This window comes from Mus musculus, chromosome 5 (assembly GCF_000001635.26).
Source record: "Mus musculus strain C57BL/6J chromosome 5, GRCm38.p6 C57BL/6J".
In the NCBI taxonomy this organism is placed as follows: Eukaryota; Metazoa; Chordata; class Mammalia; order Rodentia; family Muridae; genus Mus; species Mus musculus.
The window spans coordinates 5,579,278-5,597,288 of record NC_000071.6 but is presented as its reverse complement, the minus strand read 5'-3'; the positions used below and the strand labels follow the sequence as shown (position 1 = coordinate 5,597,288).

The 18,011-nt window shown below is 39.3% G+C and overlaps 1 protein-coding gene across 3 annotated transcripts in view; it reads left to right on the top strand.

Moving 5' to 3' along the window:
• Cfap69 (cilia and flagella associated protein 69) overlaps positions 1-18,011 on the top strand; it is an 84,955-nt gene extending 66,944 nt beyond the window's left edge. For 2 of the 3 annotated variants that reach the window (XM_006503560.4, XM_011240666.1), the window contains 9 exons: positions 1,250-1,368; positions 3,436-3,517; positions 7,977-8,169; positions 10,011-10,148; positions 10,857-10,933; positions 12,441-12,638; positions 14,761-14,847; positions 15,281-15,385; positions 15,923-18,011. In XM_006503560.4, coding sequence (XP_006503623.1) covers positions 1,250-1,368; positions 3,436-3,517; positions 7,977-8,169; positions 10,011-10,148; positions 10,857-10,933; positions 12,441-12,638; positions 14,761-14,847; positions 15,281-15,385; positions 15,923-16,093 — 1,170 coding nt within the window. In that variant the 3' untranslated portion in view covers positions 16,094-18,011. The remainder of the gene's footprint in view (positions 1-1,249; positions 1,369-3,435; positions 3,518-7,976; positions 8,170-10,010; positions 10,149-10,856; positions 10,934-12,440; positions 12,639-14,760; positions 14,848-15,280; positions 15,386-15,922) is intronic. The other variant, NM_172447.2, reaches the window with a different exon arrangement.

The window sequence follows — 18,011 nt, the reverse complement described above, 5'->3', positions numbered from 1 at the left end:
TGTGTTCCACTCACCAGAGGTCTTAGGATCCCGTGGCGGATCCAGAGTCGCAGCCGCTGTTGCTGCCTCGTTCCTGCTCGGCTGCCCGCTCCGACGCTGTGGATTGATAATTTCAATAAGAGATAGAATTGGAAAGATAAAAAAGTTTAAAATTTAGATAGATTTTTTTTAAATGTTAGATACGTATATTTTATATGTATGAGTTTTTTGTTCGCAGGTGTGTGTGCAGCATATGCATGTCTGGTACTAGTGTCAGAAGAGGGTATTGGATCTCCTGGAGTTATGGATGTGTGTGGCTGCACATAGGTGCTAGTAATCGAATGCTGTTCCTCTGAAAGAAAACAAGCTGTCTCTCTAATGTCATAAATAGAGAGACTTTTAAGGAAAGGCAATAGGAAGAAAAAGATAGGCTTGGCTCCAAACCTTGACATATAACATACTATTCTTTTCTGTCCTGAGCCTGCTCATCTAGAATAATAATCATGATCGAAACTAGGACAGAGCAGCATGGCAGTAAGAAAAAGAATTGGTAAGGGGGGAAGACTGAGTACTGATAAGTTTATATACGTCATTAAAGGGTGTCTTGTCACTTATCTACTTATTCCTCTCCTGAGAACATAGCATCTGCCATGATATATATTGATGCCTGCTATTCATTTACAAGTCTCCAGGCTGTAAGACACCCTAATGTGGAAGAAGTCATGGACGAGTTTTATATGGTTTACATATTCAGACACAGAGAAAAAATTACTAAGAACACTAAGCCAGCACACTGATTTTAAAGTGATTGCCTTTATAACTTACCATAAAGAACTAAGAATGAATGAGTACATTCTTTAAAAACAAACTGCTTTTTAGATTTCTTTCTTTGTTGTACAATGTATGAGTCTTTTGCCTGCATGTGTACATTCACCACATGTGTGCTTGGTGGCCTTGGGTGTCAGGAGAAGGTATTGGACTCCCTGAAACTGGATGATTGTGAGCCTGATGGATGTGGGTCCTGGAGAACCATATATGATAGAAAGCAACAAGCACTCTAAGCTAGGCTACCTCTCTAGCTCCGGAGAAGTACAATTTTTAATGTTTTAAATTCCTAGCTTGGAAACTAGCAAACCTAATTTGAAAACAACCAAACAATGCTAGTATTGTTTTTCTGGTAGAAAAATATTTTTAAGGCATAGGATGACATAGAGAACAGAACAATTATATATTTATTGTAAGAAATGATTTAAACAACTCTCTTTGACAGGAAATGTTTGGTACTGAAGGAGTTGACATAGTTCTTCATGTAATGAAAACAGACCCCAAGAATTTACAGAGGGGTTTAGGCTACAATGTCCTTCTTTTCAGTACGTTAGACAGCATTTGGTGAGTATTACGATGACTAAGTGAATGCCTGAGTATAAAAAAAATTTTTTTTAATTTACAGCTACTGTTTGCTTCCCTCAGAAGTACACCAGAGGGATAAGTCTTGTCTGTTGGTGAGAAGCCAGTGCCTTGTGTGTTAGATAACCTGAATGTGAGAAGTAACCAAGCCCATCTCCCACTCAAGTAGAAAAGCCATGTTTCAAAATTCAATTGTTTGTTGTGATTAACTCCATTCCACTCTGGTATCATCTGGGAAAACAGAAGCATCCCCATTACCTACGCAGGATGCTGCTTCTGCTTTGGCTCTTTTAGGTACTCAGCTCTGTGCCAGTTTCAGTCATCTAACTTTTCTATAATTTTATGTTGATTTAGTAATTTTGACTTTTAAATATATGAGGATATTTGGTAACATAATTATTTTTCCTTGTTCCTTTTTCTTCTTAGCTTTTATTGATAACTTAGATGCATTAAATGTCAGAATTCTCCAGAGAAACAAAATTAATATGTGCTATATAGAGAGAAATATTTATTGTAGGAATTGACACTGTTTAAAGGTTAAAAAGTTGTAAGCTGGAAAACAAACAAAACAAGCTAACCCTCTATCTTGGCTTCTTTTCTAATTTTAATGACACAATGGCCTGACAAAAGTCACTTGGAGGAGACAGGGTTTATTGTCACTCATAATTCCTGGCTCCAGTCCACCAGTGGAGAGGTTGAGCTGTCAGGAGTCTGAAGCAGCTAGTCACCTTACATCCACAGTTCTGAGCAGAGATTGAGCAAATGCTTGTGCTCAGCTTGTTTTCTCCATTCCTGGATAAGGATCGGGTGACATAAATAGCCCAGGGAATGATGCCACCCGCAGTGGATGGATCTTCTTGTCACAGATAGTGTAACCAATATAATCACCCACAGAATTGCCCAAGCCAACTGCTCTCTTGTTTTAAAAAGGAAACCATTTTTAACCAAAGAACAGAGGGAGCTGACCCTAGCAGATTTTAAGGTTTGGAAAAAGCAGATAATTTTTACTAGTGACCATCATCTTCATCCTTACTGTTGTCAATAGCTTTATCAGCTTACTAAGGAAACTCCTGAGAAAAACAGTAAAAGTAGCCCTGGAAGCAGTCCCAGTCCCTCACTCCATGCAGTCTACATGGACTTGAAGAGTAGGCACTGGAGCAAACGTCAAGTGCAAGCATGAATGTAATCAAGAATCATCAAATAATTCGACTGCACCAAACCATGAACGAGTTAGTAAACAGATAACTACAGCAACTAGAACCAAACCATGAACGAGATAGTAAACAGATAAATACAGCAACTAGAGAGCTTCAAGAATCATCAGTGAGAAGTTCCTGTAACTCCACTCTTGCACGCGCCTGACGAAGCTGCAATAGGATCCTTCCGCACATGTTTATTGGGAGAGCTTGATTGCAGAGGCGAAGTGACCCCAAGCCCAGAACTGGTGCTGCTTATATAGGCCTAGGAGAGATGTGTCTCACACCCGGATTGGTTATGCATGGGTTATGCTTACCACCTCATTTGCATGTCTCACATCTGAATCATTAACATGTCTCTCATCTGATTGGTTAACTTGTCTCTCATCTGATTGGTTAATTCTCAAAACCTCATCTTGGCAGAAAACTTTACTGTCTATGCGTGGTGGCCAGCGGTAGCCAGTGCCACCCTGCAATGGTACATGTGGCTTCCCACTCTCCACTTGCAAGGCACCTGCCACCAACCTCTAGTATTCTCAGGGGTTTGTGTTTGTGTGTGTGTGTGTGAGCGCGTGCGCGAGTGCACGCGCACACACGCGTGCACATACCCATGCATGCACATGTGTGTGCATACACACACACACACACACATAAACTCTTGAAAAGATTACAATTGAATCACATTTATAGAGCTTCTTCAGGGTTTCTATTTTTAAAGTAAAACAAATTACCTACTTGGTTTAGAGGAATAAAGTAAAAGAATTGCCTAACGATGCTGTGGTAGGAAGGAGGATCTACAAGTTAATTCCAATAACAGATGTTTGTTGACTGAATGGCTTTCTTTTAATTGAAGGTGCTGCATTTTGGGATGTTATGATTCTGAAGATTATTTTCTTGAAAAGGAAGGGATTTTTCTCCTTTTGGATATACTAGCAGTAAGTAATATCCACTTACTGTAACCCGAGTTAGTACTCTAACACAAAACATAAATGCATCCATACTAACCTTTCCCAAACCAAGTACCAAAGAACAGGGTTTTTGAATAAACGTGCCTCAAACTATGTTCAGATTTAGTGATGGATTTTTGTTTGTTTATTTGTTTGGGGTTTGGGTTGTTTTGCTTTGTTTTGAGTCATGGTCTCTCTATGTGGTTCAGGCTATCCTGAAACTCACTATATAAATCAGCTGGCTTGGAACTCACAGAGATCTTCCTACCTCTCACTTCTGAGTGTTGGAATTCAAGGTGTGCGCCATGCCCAGCCAGATATATTATTTTGAATAAAACTCCTTCCAGAGGTTTCCAGAACACTAGCATGTTAAGGGTCCTGATCACTCCTCCAGTTATGAGTCAGTTTGCATGGGTCAGTGCTCCTACACACAGGTCAGCTGATGTGTTCCCTTTTACTCTGTCTACCTGTGAAGAACTAGTTTATGACAAGCTACACTGTGTCCTCCATCAAATATCTATCATTCAATCAAAATTTTTCAGCTTTCCCCCAACATTAAATTTATGGATAACATTAGAAAAAGATGACACTTTAAAGAAGTGTCTGCAGTCCAGAAGTAATATGGGGACATACAGGATGTCAGGCGTGAGCTAGGAGCCACCCACCTGGCAGCTGTGGAGATCTGATGTCAGTTTCACTGATCTGAACTAGGACTGTAATCAGTATTATAACAGAGAGAAGTCATAATTTGTTTTCAATGAAATCTGGAAGTCTCATGCAGAGTCATAGCCATGTCAATATAACTTCCACACTTATTTTATTAACAGAGTAATTAACCCATTTTGATTTGATAAATGTAGCAAAATTATCAGTCTTATCATGTCCTTGCAAGAAAATTTGTACATTACTATATTCGTAATGTTTTCATCTATAAAACCAGATAACAATAGCATCTGTCTCATCCCGGTGTGAGGAGGCTAAATGAGTGATAATGCTGCGTCTGAGCACCCAGTGAATATGTACATGAATGTGCTGTGCATGTGTTAATGTAAATTCATGGACCTGTTATTCCTACATACATGGTTGTAATGTGCTTGCTATGATTAGGTCACTAAGTTGTACACAGTGTGGATTTAGTCAATAAATGTTAAGAATGTTGTTGCATCAATTTCAACCATGAACATTTGTTTCTTTCTCCTGAAAGTAAAGTAAAAAAACAACAACAAAAACCACTCATTTGATTTAAGGTTCTGTTTCAAAACAGCTCTGCTAAAAGGTTAAATATTATGGAGTATTTACTGTCTCTCTCTCTCTCTCTCTCTCTCTCTCTCTCTCTCTCTCTCTCTCAGACAGGGTTTCTCTGTGTAGCCCTAGCTGTTCTGGAACTCGCTTTGTAGAAGATCAGGCTGGCCTTAAACTCACAGAGATCCACCTGCCTCTGCATCCTGAGCACAAGGATTAAAAGCATGCACCACCTCACCTGGTTCTGTTCCTTATAAAGGACATTTGTATTAGTCATGTTTTGCTAGAGCAGTGATTCTCAACTTTCCTAATGCTGTGACTCTTTAATGTTCCTCATGTTATGATGACCACCAAACATAAAATTATTTTCATATAACTGTAATTTTGCTATTGTTATGAAGCATAATGTAAATATCTGTGTTTTCTGGTGAACTTAGGCAGCCCATGTGAGTCATTCAACACCCTCACAAGGGATCATGACCCACAAGTTGAGAACCACTGCTCTATAGAAACAACTTTTAGAATGAATCTATATATTTGTATCCATATCCATATATAGAGAGACATATATAGACATAAATATGTAAATACAGATATAAAGGATTTGTTAGAATGGCCTACAGGCTGGTCCACTAGTCTATTAATGTCTACCTACATGTGGAAGGTCCAAGAATCCAACAGTTGTTGAGTCCATGAGCCTTGATGTATCAGCTGGTCTTCAGTATCCACCAGAATCCTGAAGATAGAGGCTTTAGTGCTAGTGAATGGACTTGTTAGCAGGAGCAAGCAGGCAAAGAGAGAAAGCTTCCTTCTTCCATGTCGATTATATAGGCTTCCAGGAGAAGATGTGGTCTTGTTGGAGTAGATATGGCCTTGTAGAGAAAGTGTATTCCTGTGGAGTGGGCTTTGAGGTCAGATATGCTCAAGTCTGGCCAGTGTGAAACAGCTGCCTGTGGACCAAGATGTACAACTCTTAGCTCTTCTATCACTATGTCTGCCATCACACTGCCATGCTTTCCACAATGATGATAATGGACTGAATCTCTAAAACTGTAAGCCAGCCCCATTTAAATGTTGTCCTTGTAAGAGTTGTTGCCTTGGTCATGGTGTCTTTCACAGCAATAAAACCCTAAGACACCTTCCCAGAATTCCTAAGTAACCAATAGTTTATCATGGAAGTGTAGGGCCCCACAGGTATGTCTCTGGTCTATGATTGGTTGTTGACAAGCTCAGTTTTGTACAGATCCGGTGCAGGCAAACATAGCTACTGTGAGGTCAAGCAGTTTCCAATGGCTGTATCATGTTCTGAAGATAGTATTTTGAAGCCCTTCTTTCCTTTGTTCTACATCTTATAACTTCTTTGCTTTCTTTTCCTTAATGTTCCTGAGCCATAGCGGGGAATGATATAAATATCTAGCTTAGAGACAAGCGTATAACCATAGTTATTCTTAGCAGTTTGAGCATCTATGACTATCTGCATTTAGCACTGTTGATTACAAACAGAAGCTTCTTGATTCAAGAGTGCATAGCATTCGCCTACAGATGTAAAGATCAATGCTGAGGATTTACTTTGACAGTGAGGTACTTTAACTAAACCATAACGATAACTAACTTCTAAGGCCTATGATTCCCTCAGCCAGGGATCGTTAATCAGGTTCACAGTATCAGGCACCTTCTGTGGAGAGTGCCTCAAATTCAGTCTGACCGTGGTTGGTTAACCGTAAAAGTTGTACCTCTGCTGCGCTGGTATTTAGATCTTGCCCGGCAGGTTAGCACTGTAGTCTGTAGGGTCTAGAGCTGGGTAAGACCGCTGATGTTTTTCTCCCCAGCGTCATGCGTAGCAGCTTCTGGTGCTATAAAAGCAAGTCAGCAGTGTGGAAGGTTCCAACTCAGTTCTAGCATGATTTCTCTACATCTTGCAGCCAAGGTATATTGTAGAATTTTGTCATCTGGTTCTGGTGAGCAACCAAAAAGAATTTCAGGAGTCCATGTTTTGAGGATCGCTGGGGCCTCACTAGCCAACAACTCATGAGGAGTTCGAAACCTGGCACTTGAACTTTTAATAAACAGTGGCTTTTAGGGTCAGTGTTATCCAGCCATTCAGATATCTTCATCCTAACTTTTTAAAAAAACATAGTTTTAATGTTTTGGTAGATTTATTTTATGTGTATGTGTTTTGCCCAGATGTATGTGTGTGCCGTGTGCAATCCTAGTACCCACAAAGCTCTGATGCAGCCACTGCAACCCTTAGAACTGGAGCTTTGGATGGCTGTGAGTTACCACTCGGATACTGGAACTCAAGCCTGGACCATATGCAAGAACAATTGTTCTTAACCACTGCTTGTTCTAGCCAGCCTCTTAACATGGTTTTGCTTGGCTTACAAAGTCACAGGATTTCAAATGCCTGTTTCATACATACTTCGTTTTGGTTAGCCATCCTCTCTGCCCCTTCATCATGCCTCTTCACTACCCACATCCTCTCTATATCCTTTGTACCTCCCGCATCCCCTGTCTCTTTCATATCGCCTGTATTGTATAAGCCTTTCTCTCTTATATAAGGCACCCTATTCCCGACTGGAGCTTTTTGAGTTTACTGACTTCTACAGGTCCTAGTTAAATGTACAAATCTAAAGCTTCAAAGTTAGGATCAGATGGGATTTTCTACATCTAAATTTTCTATTTTGGTTTTAAAATGTGTATGCTTGGTGATAAGAGAGATTTTCTTGAATTCTTAAAAGGTCCTGATAGCACAGTTACTGATAAAGTCTAAATTTACACATAATTTTTTCATATTTGACTGTCAACAGTTATATCAGTCATTCTCTTGATAACAAAGAATGTACCTAATAATGATCTTTTCAAGCCTTAACAAAGGATGTAGATGAAGAAGATCCTGTACTCACAGGATCCTGATGACCATGCTCCGTTTTACATAAATGTGGATATTCTCTCATTTTTGAAAACTTCTCCTTCCATTTCTACCAAATGAATACATATTTATTTTGAAGTATGTTTATCACTACCTAAGAATGATATCCAGTCTCTTTATTGTTTTAGTATTGATTCATGCTCATGAATGCTTGCGAATGACTTGCTGGACATTGTTACAGTCAGACTGCTCAGAAGGCACTGGCTGATAATCCAAGGGTCTCTTTCATTTTCAGTATTCATTAACATTTTTGTCATTTTCTATTTCCTTGCAAAGTTGAACCAAAAAAAATTCTGTAATCTGATTCTTGGAATAATGGTTGAATTTTGTGATAATCCCAAAACTTCTGCTCATGTCAATGCTTGGCGTGGGAAGAAAGACCTGACTGCTGCCAGCCTTTTAATTAAACTGTGGAGAAAAGAGGAAAAGGAGCTAGGAGTAAAACGTGACAGGAACGGCAAGATTGTTGGTGAGTGTGCTCACAAGTGTGCGTGCAAAGAACTCAGATTTATCAAGAGCTTTAAAGCAGGCAGGACTGTGGGGATGAGGACCCGTTTTATGAGGTTCTGCCAACAAGATGCTAAAGACTTTTATCATAAATTGTGAGTGCTTGGGGTACAAGGAGATAGTTCAGTCAGTAAAGTGCTTGCAGGACTGTAATTCTTCCACAGAACAAGAAGACAAAACACAATAAAGCAAAAGTAAACAAACTGAGTCTCCTCCCTAGAGCTAGGACTGTGCTTGGCCTTGCCTCCCCCTCCCCCACTCCCCACCCAGCCCCAGGGTAGAACCAAGTATCCCGGTGACAATCACAAGCCCTGTCTCAAAAAACAAAAGAAGCGAACAAGACAAAAAAGTGGATAGTACCTGGGGAACAACGATATAGGTTGTCCTCTGGCCACTGTCCTCCTTCTCTAATAAAATAAGTTGTGAATAATTAGAAGAAAATGTAAGAAATTAGTGGTGGATTCCGGTTTAATAGATTATTTTAAAATGTGCCATTTACCTTTATTCTTTAGCTCAGAAATTGATACTTCCTAAATAAGTTTATTTGGCCATCTTGCTTTTATAACTAGTTTCACTTATGATGCTTCACTTAGCAAGAGAATTTGATAGATACATAGTATTTCTCAACAAACCTTACAGTACTTTGTGCACTGGTGGTTCTATAATTTTCTTTTTACACAAAGGGTTTCTTTTTAGGAAAACTAAGTCAAATGTTCACCAGTCTTAGCTGCCCTTCCGACAGAGGTTGATGGCGTCACAGTGAGTAATGGGATTGTAGGGCCGCTGATACTGTGTTATGTCTTCTTTCACATTCAAATTGTGCTTTTAGCAAAACTGTTAGCAATATCTATATTGAATAAAAATACTACACTTAGGATTATTTCTGTCTCTAATTTCATTTTTGCTATCTTGAGTTTTAAATTAAAACATCATGAGATAGTTTTTCTCTTTATGGCATAATTTATAGAAACCAATCAAGATTATCATTACTGATCTGACATTATCCCATCTCTAGAACTTTATACTTAACAAGGTTTCTGCATTAAATTTCACCTTTAGCCAAGGCTGAAAAGAAAACTCCGCAGTTAAGAACGCTTGCTACTTATTCAGAGGAGCTGAGTTTGAATCTCAGCACCCAGGTCAGATAGATCACACCTGCCTATACCTCAAGCTTCTGGAAGCCAGCGCCCTCTTCTGGCCTCTGCTGGCACCCCCCAGACATGATGCATACACACAGAGAGAAATACACACATAAATAAAATAAGCCTTTAAAAAGAATTAAAATTATAGCTGTGTGGGGTTTTTTGTTGTTGTTGTTGTTGTTTTTGTTTTGTTTTTTTTATAGATAGGATTCCTTATGTAGTCCCTGTTCTCCTGGAACTCTCTGTGTAGACCAGGCTGGCCTCAAACTCCCAGAATTTCTCTTATTTCTACATCCTGAGTGCTGGGATTAAAGGCATGTGCCGTTAAGCCCTACATAGCTGTATTTTTTTAAATCTACTATAAATAAGAAAAATGAAAGCCATAGTTTTGCCACAGAACGGGAAACACTTTCAAAATAGTAGCCATGAGCTAGCTGGCAGTGTCGCAGGGAGCTCAGTGACAGAATGTCTGCTTACCAGGCCTAAGATGGGTTCCCAGAACGCTATAAAAGAAAAAATAGCAGTGCACTATATGTTTGTTTTAATTTTTAAGCATATATTTGTATTTGATCCATTTTATATAGAGAATAAAATCTTAAATATTTACTGTGGTCTTTATCTTTTCTTTTCTCCCTTCTGTTTCATAATACCCAATGATCAGATACAAAGAGACCTCTATTTACTAGTTTTCAAGAAGAACAAAAGACCATGCCCCTTCCTGCTAACTGCCCATCTATTGCAGTTATGGATGTTGCTGAAAATATCAGAGCAAAAATTTATGCTGTGTTGGATAAACTAGGTAAGAAAGCCCTGATATTCACAAGAGTTTGTATGTGACAAGCATTGCTGCACTTGCTTTTGCTACAGAGTCCCCTCAATACACATGAATAAAGTCCTTTTGTATGATAAATGCGTGTCCCCTCATGACCCTAGTGCACAGGTCATAATAGCAATCAAAGGTTAGAACTTTGGAATGTAGAGCCCCAAGAGAAGTTCTTTTAGCTTTTCAGGCAATTTCAGTGTCTAGCAGGATGGCATGCAGTTAATTAAGATGTTTAGGCTTAAATGTTAGTGTTCTGGATTATCTCGATTTTTTGTTTATTTATTTACATCCCAAGTGCTGCCCCATTCCCTCCTCACTGAGCTCCTCCCTTCATCCCCTGTCCCCTTCTCCTCTGAGAGGATAGAGACCCTCTGGGTGTCCCATCATCCGGGCACATCAAGTCTCTGCCAAATTAGGCACATCCTTTCCCATGGAGGCCAAAATATCTCCATTTTTAAACTCTTTGCTTCCTCTTAAGGGAGAGGTTCTCATCTGCTCTTTAGTTTCTGATAGTAAAATCTCTTGACCACAGTCCAAAGCAAATGAGTTGTCTACTGATGACCCTGTAAGGACAACCTGGCAGGAGGTTTTCTTGTAGGAGTCTGTGTTCGAATTTCTTTTTATGGTGATTCTTGAAATGATTTTCTTCTGTTAAACTAATTCTCTCTGTACAAACTTTGATAGATTTTGAAAACTTACCGGGCTTATCTGCCGAAGATTTTGTCACCCTCTGTATAATACATAGATACTTTGATTTTAAAGTAAGTACCATTTTAATAAATCAAAATCTATTATTTTAAAAATAAATTGGGAAATAAAAGATGTGCCCATAACCAGAACATACTCATACTCTAGTATTCTCTTTCAGTTTCATATTGATTAAGTAGACATATGACTCCTTGGGTTTCTTTCATGAGAAAAGATTTTATGCAACTGCGATAGAGCCACAAGTCATACAGCAGCATGGTTGTACATATAAACTGACATTGGCTCTGACTGCGGAGGTGGGGGCGGGGGGACCACCAGGGACCAGGAAGGTGGGCAGGAAATCCCATCCTAGCTAAGGAGCTACTGGCAATTGACAGCTGCTAGGAGAGGGCTAGACTGTTTTCTGTAGAGTTGTCCCCCTGATAGGTTATTTATACTCAGGTAGATGGTCCTACACCCATATGCATACTGACTGTACTAAGCGAGCTCTGTGAGTGGCTGCTTGTTCTAAAAGAGAGCACATGAAATTGAGATGGAATTGGGGGTGGCAGTAGAGGAACTGGAGAAGAGGGACTGGGAGTGGACTGGATAAATTGAGTATATGCATTATGAACTGCTCAGTTGGTCTAATGGCTAGCTTATAGGAGAAGATGAATATTACAGACAGAGTCATTCTAAAGCCTAACGGGTGTAGAAACAGAATCTTTACCGTTTGGGAAGCACTAGAGCCAGAGTGAAGCAGGGTGTCGCTGATTGTAGAGTTAATGCTTTCCAAAGTCTGCTTTCTCACTTCCTTGTGTCGTCAGCCACACTTCACCTAACAGTGACTAAGTTGCTCAGTGCTGCTGAGTGCACTTAGTAAAGAAAGTCTTTGAAGTCTCAGGAAAATCCTCTGAAGTAAACATTTTATCTCCATTAATATTTGGATATTGTGAATAAATAAGTCCTTTTTTTTTTCAAAGAAAAAAAATCAATCCTATCTTAAATCCCTATCTTAAACTGTTTCTCTAGTTCTTAGTGTACTCTAGTACCGTCCTTTCAGAATGTGAGATGGAGATTTCAGCATGATGAAACTGTGGAGTTAAAAACTTGAGATTCAAGGAGGGGGAACCGAGAGGAGGGCATGACTGGAGTGTAAATAAATAAAATAATTACTATAAAAAAAAAACCTTGAGATTCAGTTATATGCCTTTGCTAATAGGTGAAGACCAGGATCCCTTTTCTAGGGGGTCACATGTCCCAGACTCTCAGGATGGCCCTCTCTTTGTTCAGCATGACCTAGTCTTCATTAGGGGGCTGTAGGTATGAAAAGCATGACTATTTCAGAAACCCAAACTTGAATAGTAGTGTCTACAGCTATGAAAGGGAAAGAACTATTAAGCAGAGTCCTCAGCTGTAGCTGGTGCCCATATCCTTCCCAGAATGTCTAACTTAGTTCCAGGAAGTCAGGGAATGCTTCAGCGTTGGCAGGTGACCGCCATACAGGGAGTTATGTAAGAAGCTTCCTTTCGCTTACTGCGGTTTAGTCTAACTTTCTCAACTTAAACTTTGCCGTTGCAGATTGGAGAAATATGGAATGAAGTATCTGAAGAAATAAAGCTGGAAAAGCTAAGACTAGTCACAACAGATGAAAAATCTTTGAACTCCATTATAGCAGCAACAGAAAATATTGGAAAGATGGTTGCGTCCTTGCAAAGTGAGATGATTGAAAACCAAGCCCTTCAGGATGTGCAGAATGAACAAAGAGTGTATGCAAAAGTAAGCATATGCTGTTTAATATCAGTGTTTAAACTAGACTAGATAACATTATCCATAAAGCAGATTTGTCCTATTTGTAAATAGATCAACATTGAATGGGTTTTTTTCCTCTGTCATTTTTAATGCCTTTGTGCAATTTAAAAGAAACTATGAAGCTTGGGGTTTAAAATTCAATTATTATTACCAGTGTTGCTTTGAGCATTATAATTTAATTTTTGTGTTTTTTTCTCTTTGTGTACATGTGGTATATGCATGTTTATACATTTATGTGCATGGAGGTGTGAACATAATTTGGGACCGAGAGGTGTGTGTTGGGTAGGTCTGTCTTAATCACTCTCCACAGGGTTTTTCTCTAGGCTCAGACATCACAATTCAGCTCAGAGATCCTCCTGACTCTTTCTCCCCACCACTGGGCCACCATGCCAGGCTTTTTTATGTAGGTTCTGGGGATGTGAGCTCAGGTTTTCGTGCTTGCACAACAAGCAATGTACTGGTTGTGTTATTTGATTTTGGTACTCTTATATTTTACAAGGTAAAGAGATACTTAGTATGCTCTGTTCCTTGAGTGTCCAACAGGGTTCCAGAAGTTGTAACCTGCATAAATATATACTTTAAATATGCCTGGCAGTTTATCTGTAAGGAGTACACAACTTCATAGGGAGATAGAGTTGCCTTTGTTTCACACCTCATTCTGAAGGTCACAGACCTTCCGTGTTGTGCCAGAGACAGTGATGTCCATCTGTAAGCTTCATCCTCATCTCAGTGCTTAGGACCCTTAGGAGCACTGAGTTTCTACATGCCCAGGAAAAGTGGCCTGACATTAGCCAGACAGACAAAGGCAGCCCGGAAAGTAGCCTCTTCCCTAGAAATCTGCACAGGTGAGAAACTAGGGCATAATTTGTCTATGTTTTACTGGTCAAGAGGAATTTAAACAGTGTTATCCATAGACAGAGATGTCACCACTTTGCCCCAGTTCTCTGTAACTACAGCTTCTTGACGTGATTTCCAGTGTTGTCTATTGTCCAATCTTTCCACATAGAATATTGAATGTTTGACTACACAGCTTAGGATCTGTGTCCACTCTCCTGGGAATGCCACCCCCAGCTAATTGATTTCAAATGCTTTCATGGATAAGTTTTTATGACATGGGTACTGCTGTAAGCCAACTGATGCTCAGAACCAGGAAGAAATCATGGAGCTTTTGCTGCCTTATGGCCATTAGCTCTTTTGAACCCAAGAATGATTGTCATTTAATTATATATTTATTGTCATACCTCTGTCCCCACTTTTAAAACAGTTAATTACATATTTTATGTGTCCCTAAGAATATTACATTTATAATAATATTATATGTTTGTATTTATATGATACACACAAGCACACACACACACACAAACAATGGTGTGTATCCTCTGATTCTACATTTGGTGAGAAGCCTGTTAAGAAATAGAGCTGTTGTATACTTACCCTTCTAGACCACAGTATCATGCCAAATTTAGTGGTCTCACAAAATTGCTACCTTCCTGCAGTCATAGATTAAAAGTTGTTTTACCAGTATAATTGTGCCTAAACTTATGATCAGTGGCCAGAAGAGTCTCTCTATTTTCACCTGTGATTTTTGTCTTTAAATCCTGCATTTAGTTTTCTCCAGACTATAAAGTCTTCACAAGCAGGAACTATATAAAGCATTCCTTTTTGGCGAGAATCATTGGTATTAAACCGTTTTGACCTTACCGTTTGCCTTACATTATATGGAAAGTAGTCCAAACTTTAACTACAAAATGTATAACTCTTTAAACTTTATGATTTTTTTTGAAACAAGGTTTCTATGTGGCACTGGTTATTCTGAAACTCACTTTGTAGAGCAGGCTAGCCTAGAAGTGAAATATTTCTGCCTTCCTGGGCTTCCAGGGTGCTCAGATTAAAGGCTTCTAGCAGCATGACCAATGACATTTGATTTGTTTTGTTTGTTTTTAATTCTGTTATACATTCTAATTTCTTTTCAGCCTGACTCAAATTATCCTTTAGCAAAAGGAAGGCACTTCCTTTAAAATACAGACTTCTGTGCCCTTTGGTGTGTTTCATGGGAACTAAAACTCTTAATTTTCCATATTTCTTTCAGATACAAGCTACACATAAGCAGAGAGAGCAGGCTAACAAGTCATGGGAAAACTTCTTGGCTAGGACATCAAATGCTAAAACATTAAAGGTAAGATTTTCAAAGCGCTACCAATATACAACCAGCGAGTCCTAAGGACAGAAGCTTTTTGAAGAACGTATATTTATTTCTACTTTTCTGCTAATGTTCTGTAAGATATCACTACTGTCAGAGCCTTCTGCCTCTTAGACTGTCAACTGAAAGCACATTTTCCAAATGAAAAAGTGCTGCTTTGCATTTCATTTTACTTAACCCTAGGAAGCCAGGATCATGTTCCTGAACAATTTGAAGATGAAGGCTAGGAGTAAGCCAGAGAGAACTGTGCCCTTCCCTCCATTCTGACCCATCTTATGGAAGGATTTCATTTCTCTAAGTGGCGGAGTGAGGAACGGGAGAACAGATGTACCTACCTTCTCTGCAAGGACCATCAACCGTGCTTTACTGGCAACTAATATTATTTTCTTGCTAATTTAAAATTTTTCAGAAAGCAAAGAAGCTTCAAGAAAAGGCTATAGAATCCTCCAGATATACTGAACGACCACAGAATGCAACATTCCACCAAACAGTTATTAAAGGTCTTAACACAACGGTAAGGTCATTTTTCTACATCTCTTTCTTAATAGATACAAAGTGCGGGTGGCCAAAATGTTATCTCTCTGGGAATTTTTGCCTCATATATTTTGCTTTGTGTTGTTCAAATTTCTCATCATTAAGGCATGTATCTCTCCAAGATATGGTTTCCCCTCCCTTATCCCCACCTCCGGTGCTAGGTTAGAACAGAGTCACCCCACAGGCTTCTTGAGTTGCCACCAGCTATGGTCAGTACTTCATCTCTTGCATCTTCCTTATAGGATGAGTGCAGCTCTCCTTTGCCTAGAAGTAGACCAGGGCCACATACCAGTTTTCTCAGTGACCTCCACTGAACAGAGTTTGTCCCTGGCTACAAAACTAATGAACAATAGAAGAATTCAAGCCCACAATCCTGGTGCTGGAGTTCTTCTTTCTCTTTGTCACACTGTCTCTTTTGCTTTGTGTCTTTTACAAAGCAAACCATAGGATATATGGGTTTTTGTTATCAAAAGGTTTTGTGTGAAGACCTGTAGATATTTGTCTTTTCCTTTTCCAGGTGCCTTCGGGTCGGGTGGTGACAGTGCAAAGCACACCTACCCGGCTACTGGGAGGACCTCTGGCTGACACAGACATCGCTCTGAAAAAACTGCCTATTCGAGGAGGGGCCTTGCAGCGGGTGAAAGTGAAGCCACCACTGAATGATCCTAAAAAGAGCATCCCTACATGATGTGTTCCACAGCTCCTGAAATAAATTTTACCTGCAACGTCTTTGCTAAATGTATATTTATATACAAATGTAAGGCAAAAATTTAGAATAAATATTTTAGTTAAATACTATAAAAATTAAAGTTAGGATAATACACTTTATTTTTATTGAAAACACCACTGTCTTTGAAAAAATTATTGATCCTTATCTGAAACAGTAAATTTCTTTAACAATTAGGACTTTTGGCTGTACATCAGTTACTCCAAATAGTCTACCCTAAGGGACATTTCTGTGGGCTTTGTATCTCCCAGCATGAATAATTTAGACTGTGAGAACTGTTGAGTCAAAGGGCTGAAGCTAAGTTAGGAGGCATCTCCTTCCAGCAACCCTACCTTACATTTATCCATTGGAAAAGTATAGATGTATTTTTCTCAATAATTGTGTAGTTCCCTCTATGTGTTGGAACCCTTGATTGGCCATGGCCACATGTCCACTCTGGAGCACCTTACCTCAGAGTCATCCAGATCTGAGCACTCCTTGCTCTTGGGAGCCATAAACAGCCCAGCGTCATCTAAAATACCTAAATGGAGCCAAGAATCAAGGTGCTATCATCAGAAGGATATATGAATACCAGAAGCAATAAATAAGTTGGTGAATAGATACTATTATTAAGGGCAAGTGCCAGTCACAAGCTAAAAGTAAAAATCAGATTCACATAGTTTTACTCTAAATATATAAATTTTCAAAGTGCAGCTGGAGAGATGGCTTAGTGTTTAACAGCACTGGCTGCTCTTCCAGAGGTACCCAGGCTTAATTCCCAGCACCAACATGACAGTTCACAACCATCTATAACTCCAGTCCCAGAGGATGTCATCTCTCTTCTGGTCCCCGCAGGCACCAGGCACTCACATGGTGCACAGACCTATGTGCAGGCAAAACTCCCGTAGACATAGAACAGATAAATAAAATTTTAAATTAAGTAAATAAAATTTTGAAGCTAATTCTAATGCTATTTCTTCAATGGCAAAGGAACAAGTAGTGTGTGGGGGAGCAGATAGAAGAATGCAACATGTTCATACAAACAGCACCAAATAATGTCACATTGAAATCTCATAACACCCAAAATCCTTTGCTGTGCCCATAGCTAAGAGCAATGAGTCTTTATAGCACTTAGAAACTAGGAGCTTTGTCAGACTCTCGGTTCCCTGAAGGCAAGGGAGAAAACATGTCTAATTCATGATTATGACCAGCACCTCAGCGATGAAGTTAGTGATGAAGGATTTGTCTCTGGCAGCCTTTCCTTTGACATCTTCAAATACAGCAATGCACTGACCTCAAAGGGAAGAATCAGCCCACAAGTGATGCTAAGCAAGGACAGCATGTTAAAGTGGTTCAAATAAATGTACTTCAAAGTAGTTATGGGCTTTTCTCAGGTTATATATATATGGTATAAATATAAACATTACAGAAAATTGATGATTCAGTTGAGTATCAGTTTTACACATAGGCCCAGTGTCCTGTCTCCAGATTGATTTAGACTGACCCCATCAGTGTCATCTGATGTCTACATATTATTCTATCCAGTAGGAAGAGAGAACACAAAATAAGGCAGGTAATTTTCTCACAGATATTTACTACGCTGCTTAATGCAGAAACTATACACAGGGTAGACAGATCTCTAACACATTTCTCAAGCACAGTTCCAGCCATCACACAGTGAGCCAGGAAGTTCACAACCGATAGCCTCACAAACTGCCCTGCTTTTCTTTCTATTTCCTATAACTGCTTCTCTTGAATCCAAGTGGATATGGTGTCTAGGTTGCCCTGCCTGAGCAATGACAGTCTACTCTTCTGTGAGTTACCAGAGACAAATTTTTAAAGCTTTAAGACTGAAATATGTACTAATCACATAAATAAAACTTGTATTTTGAAATCAGAA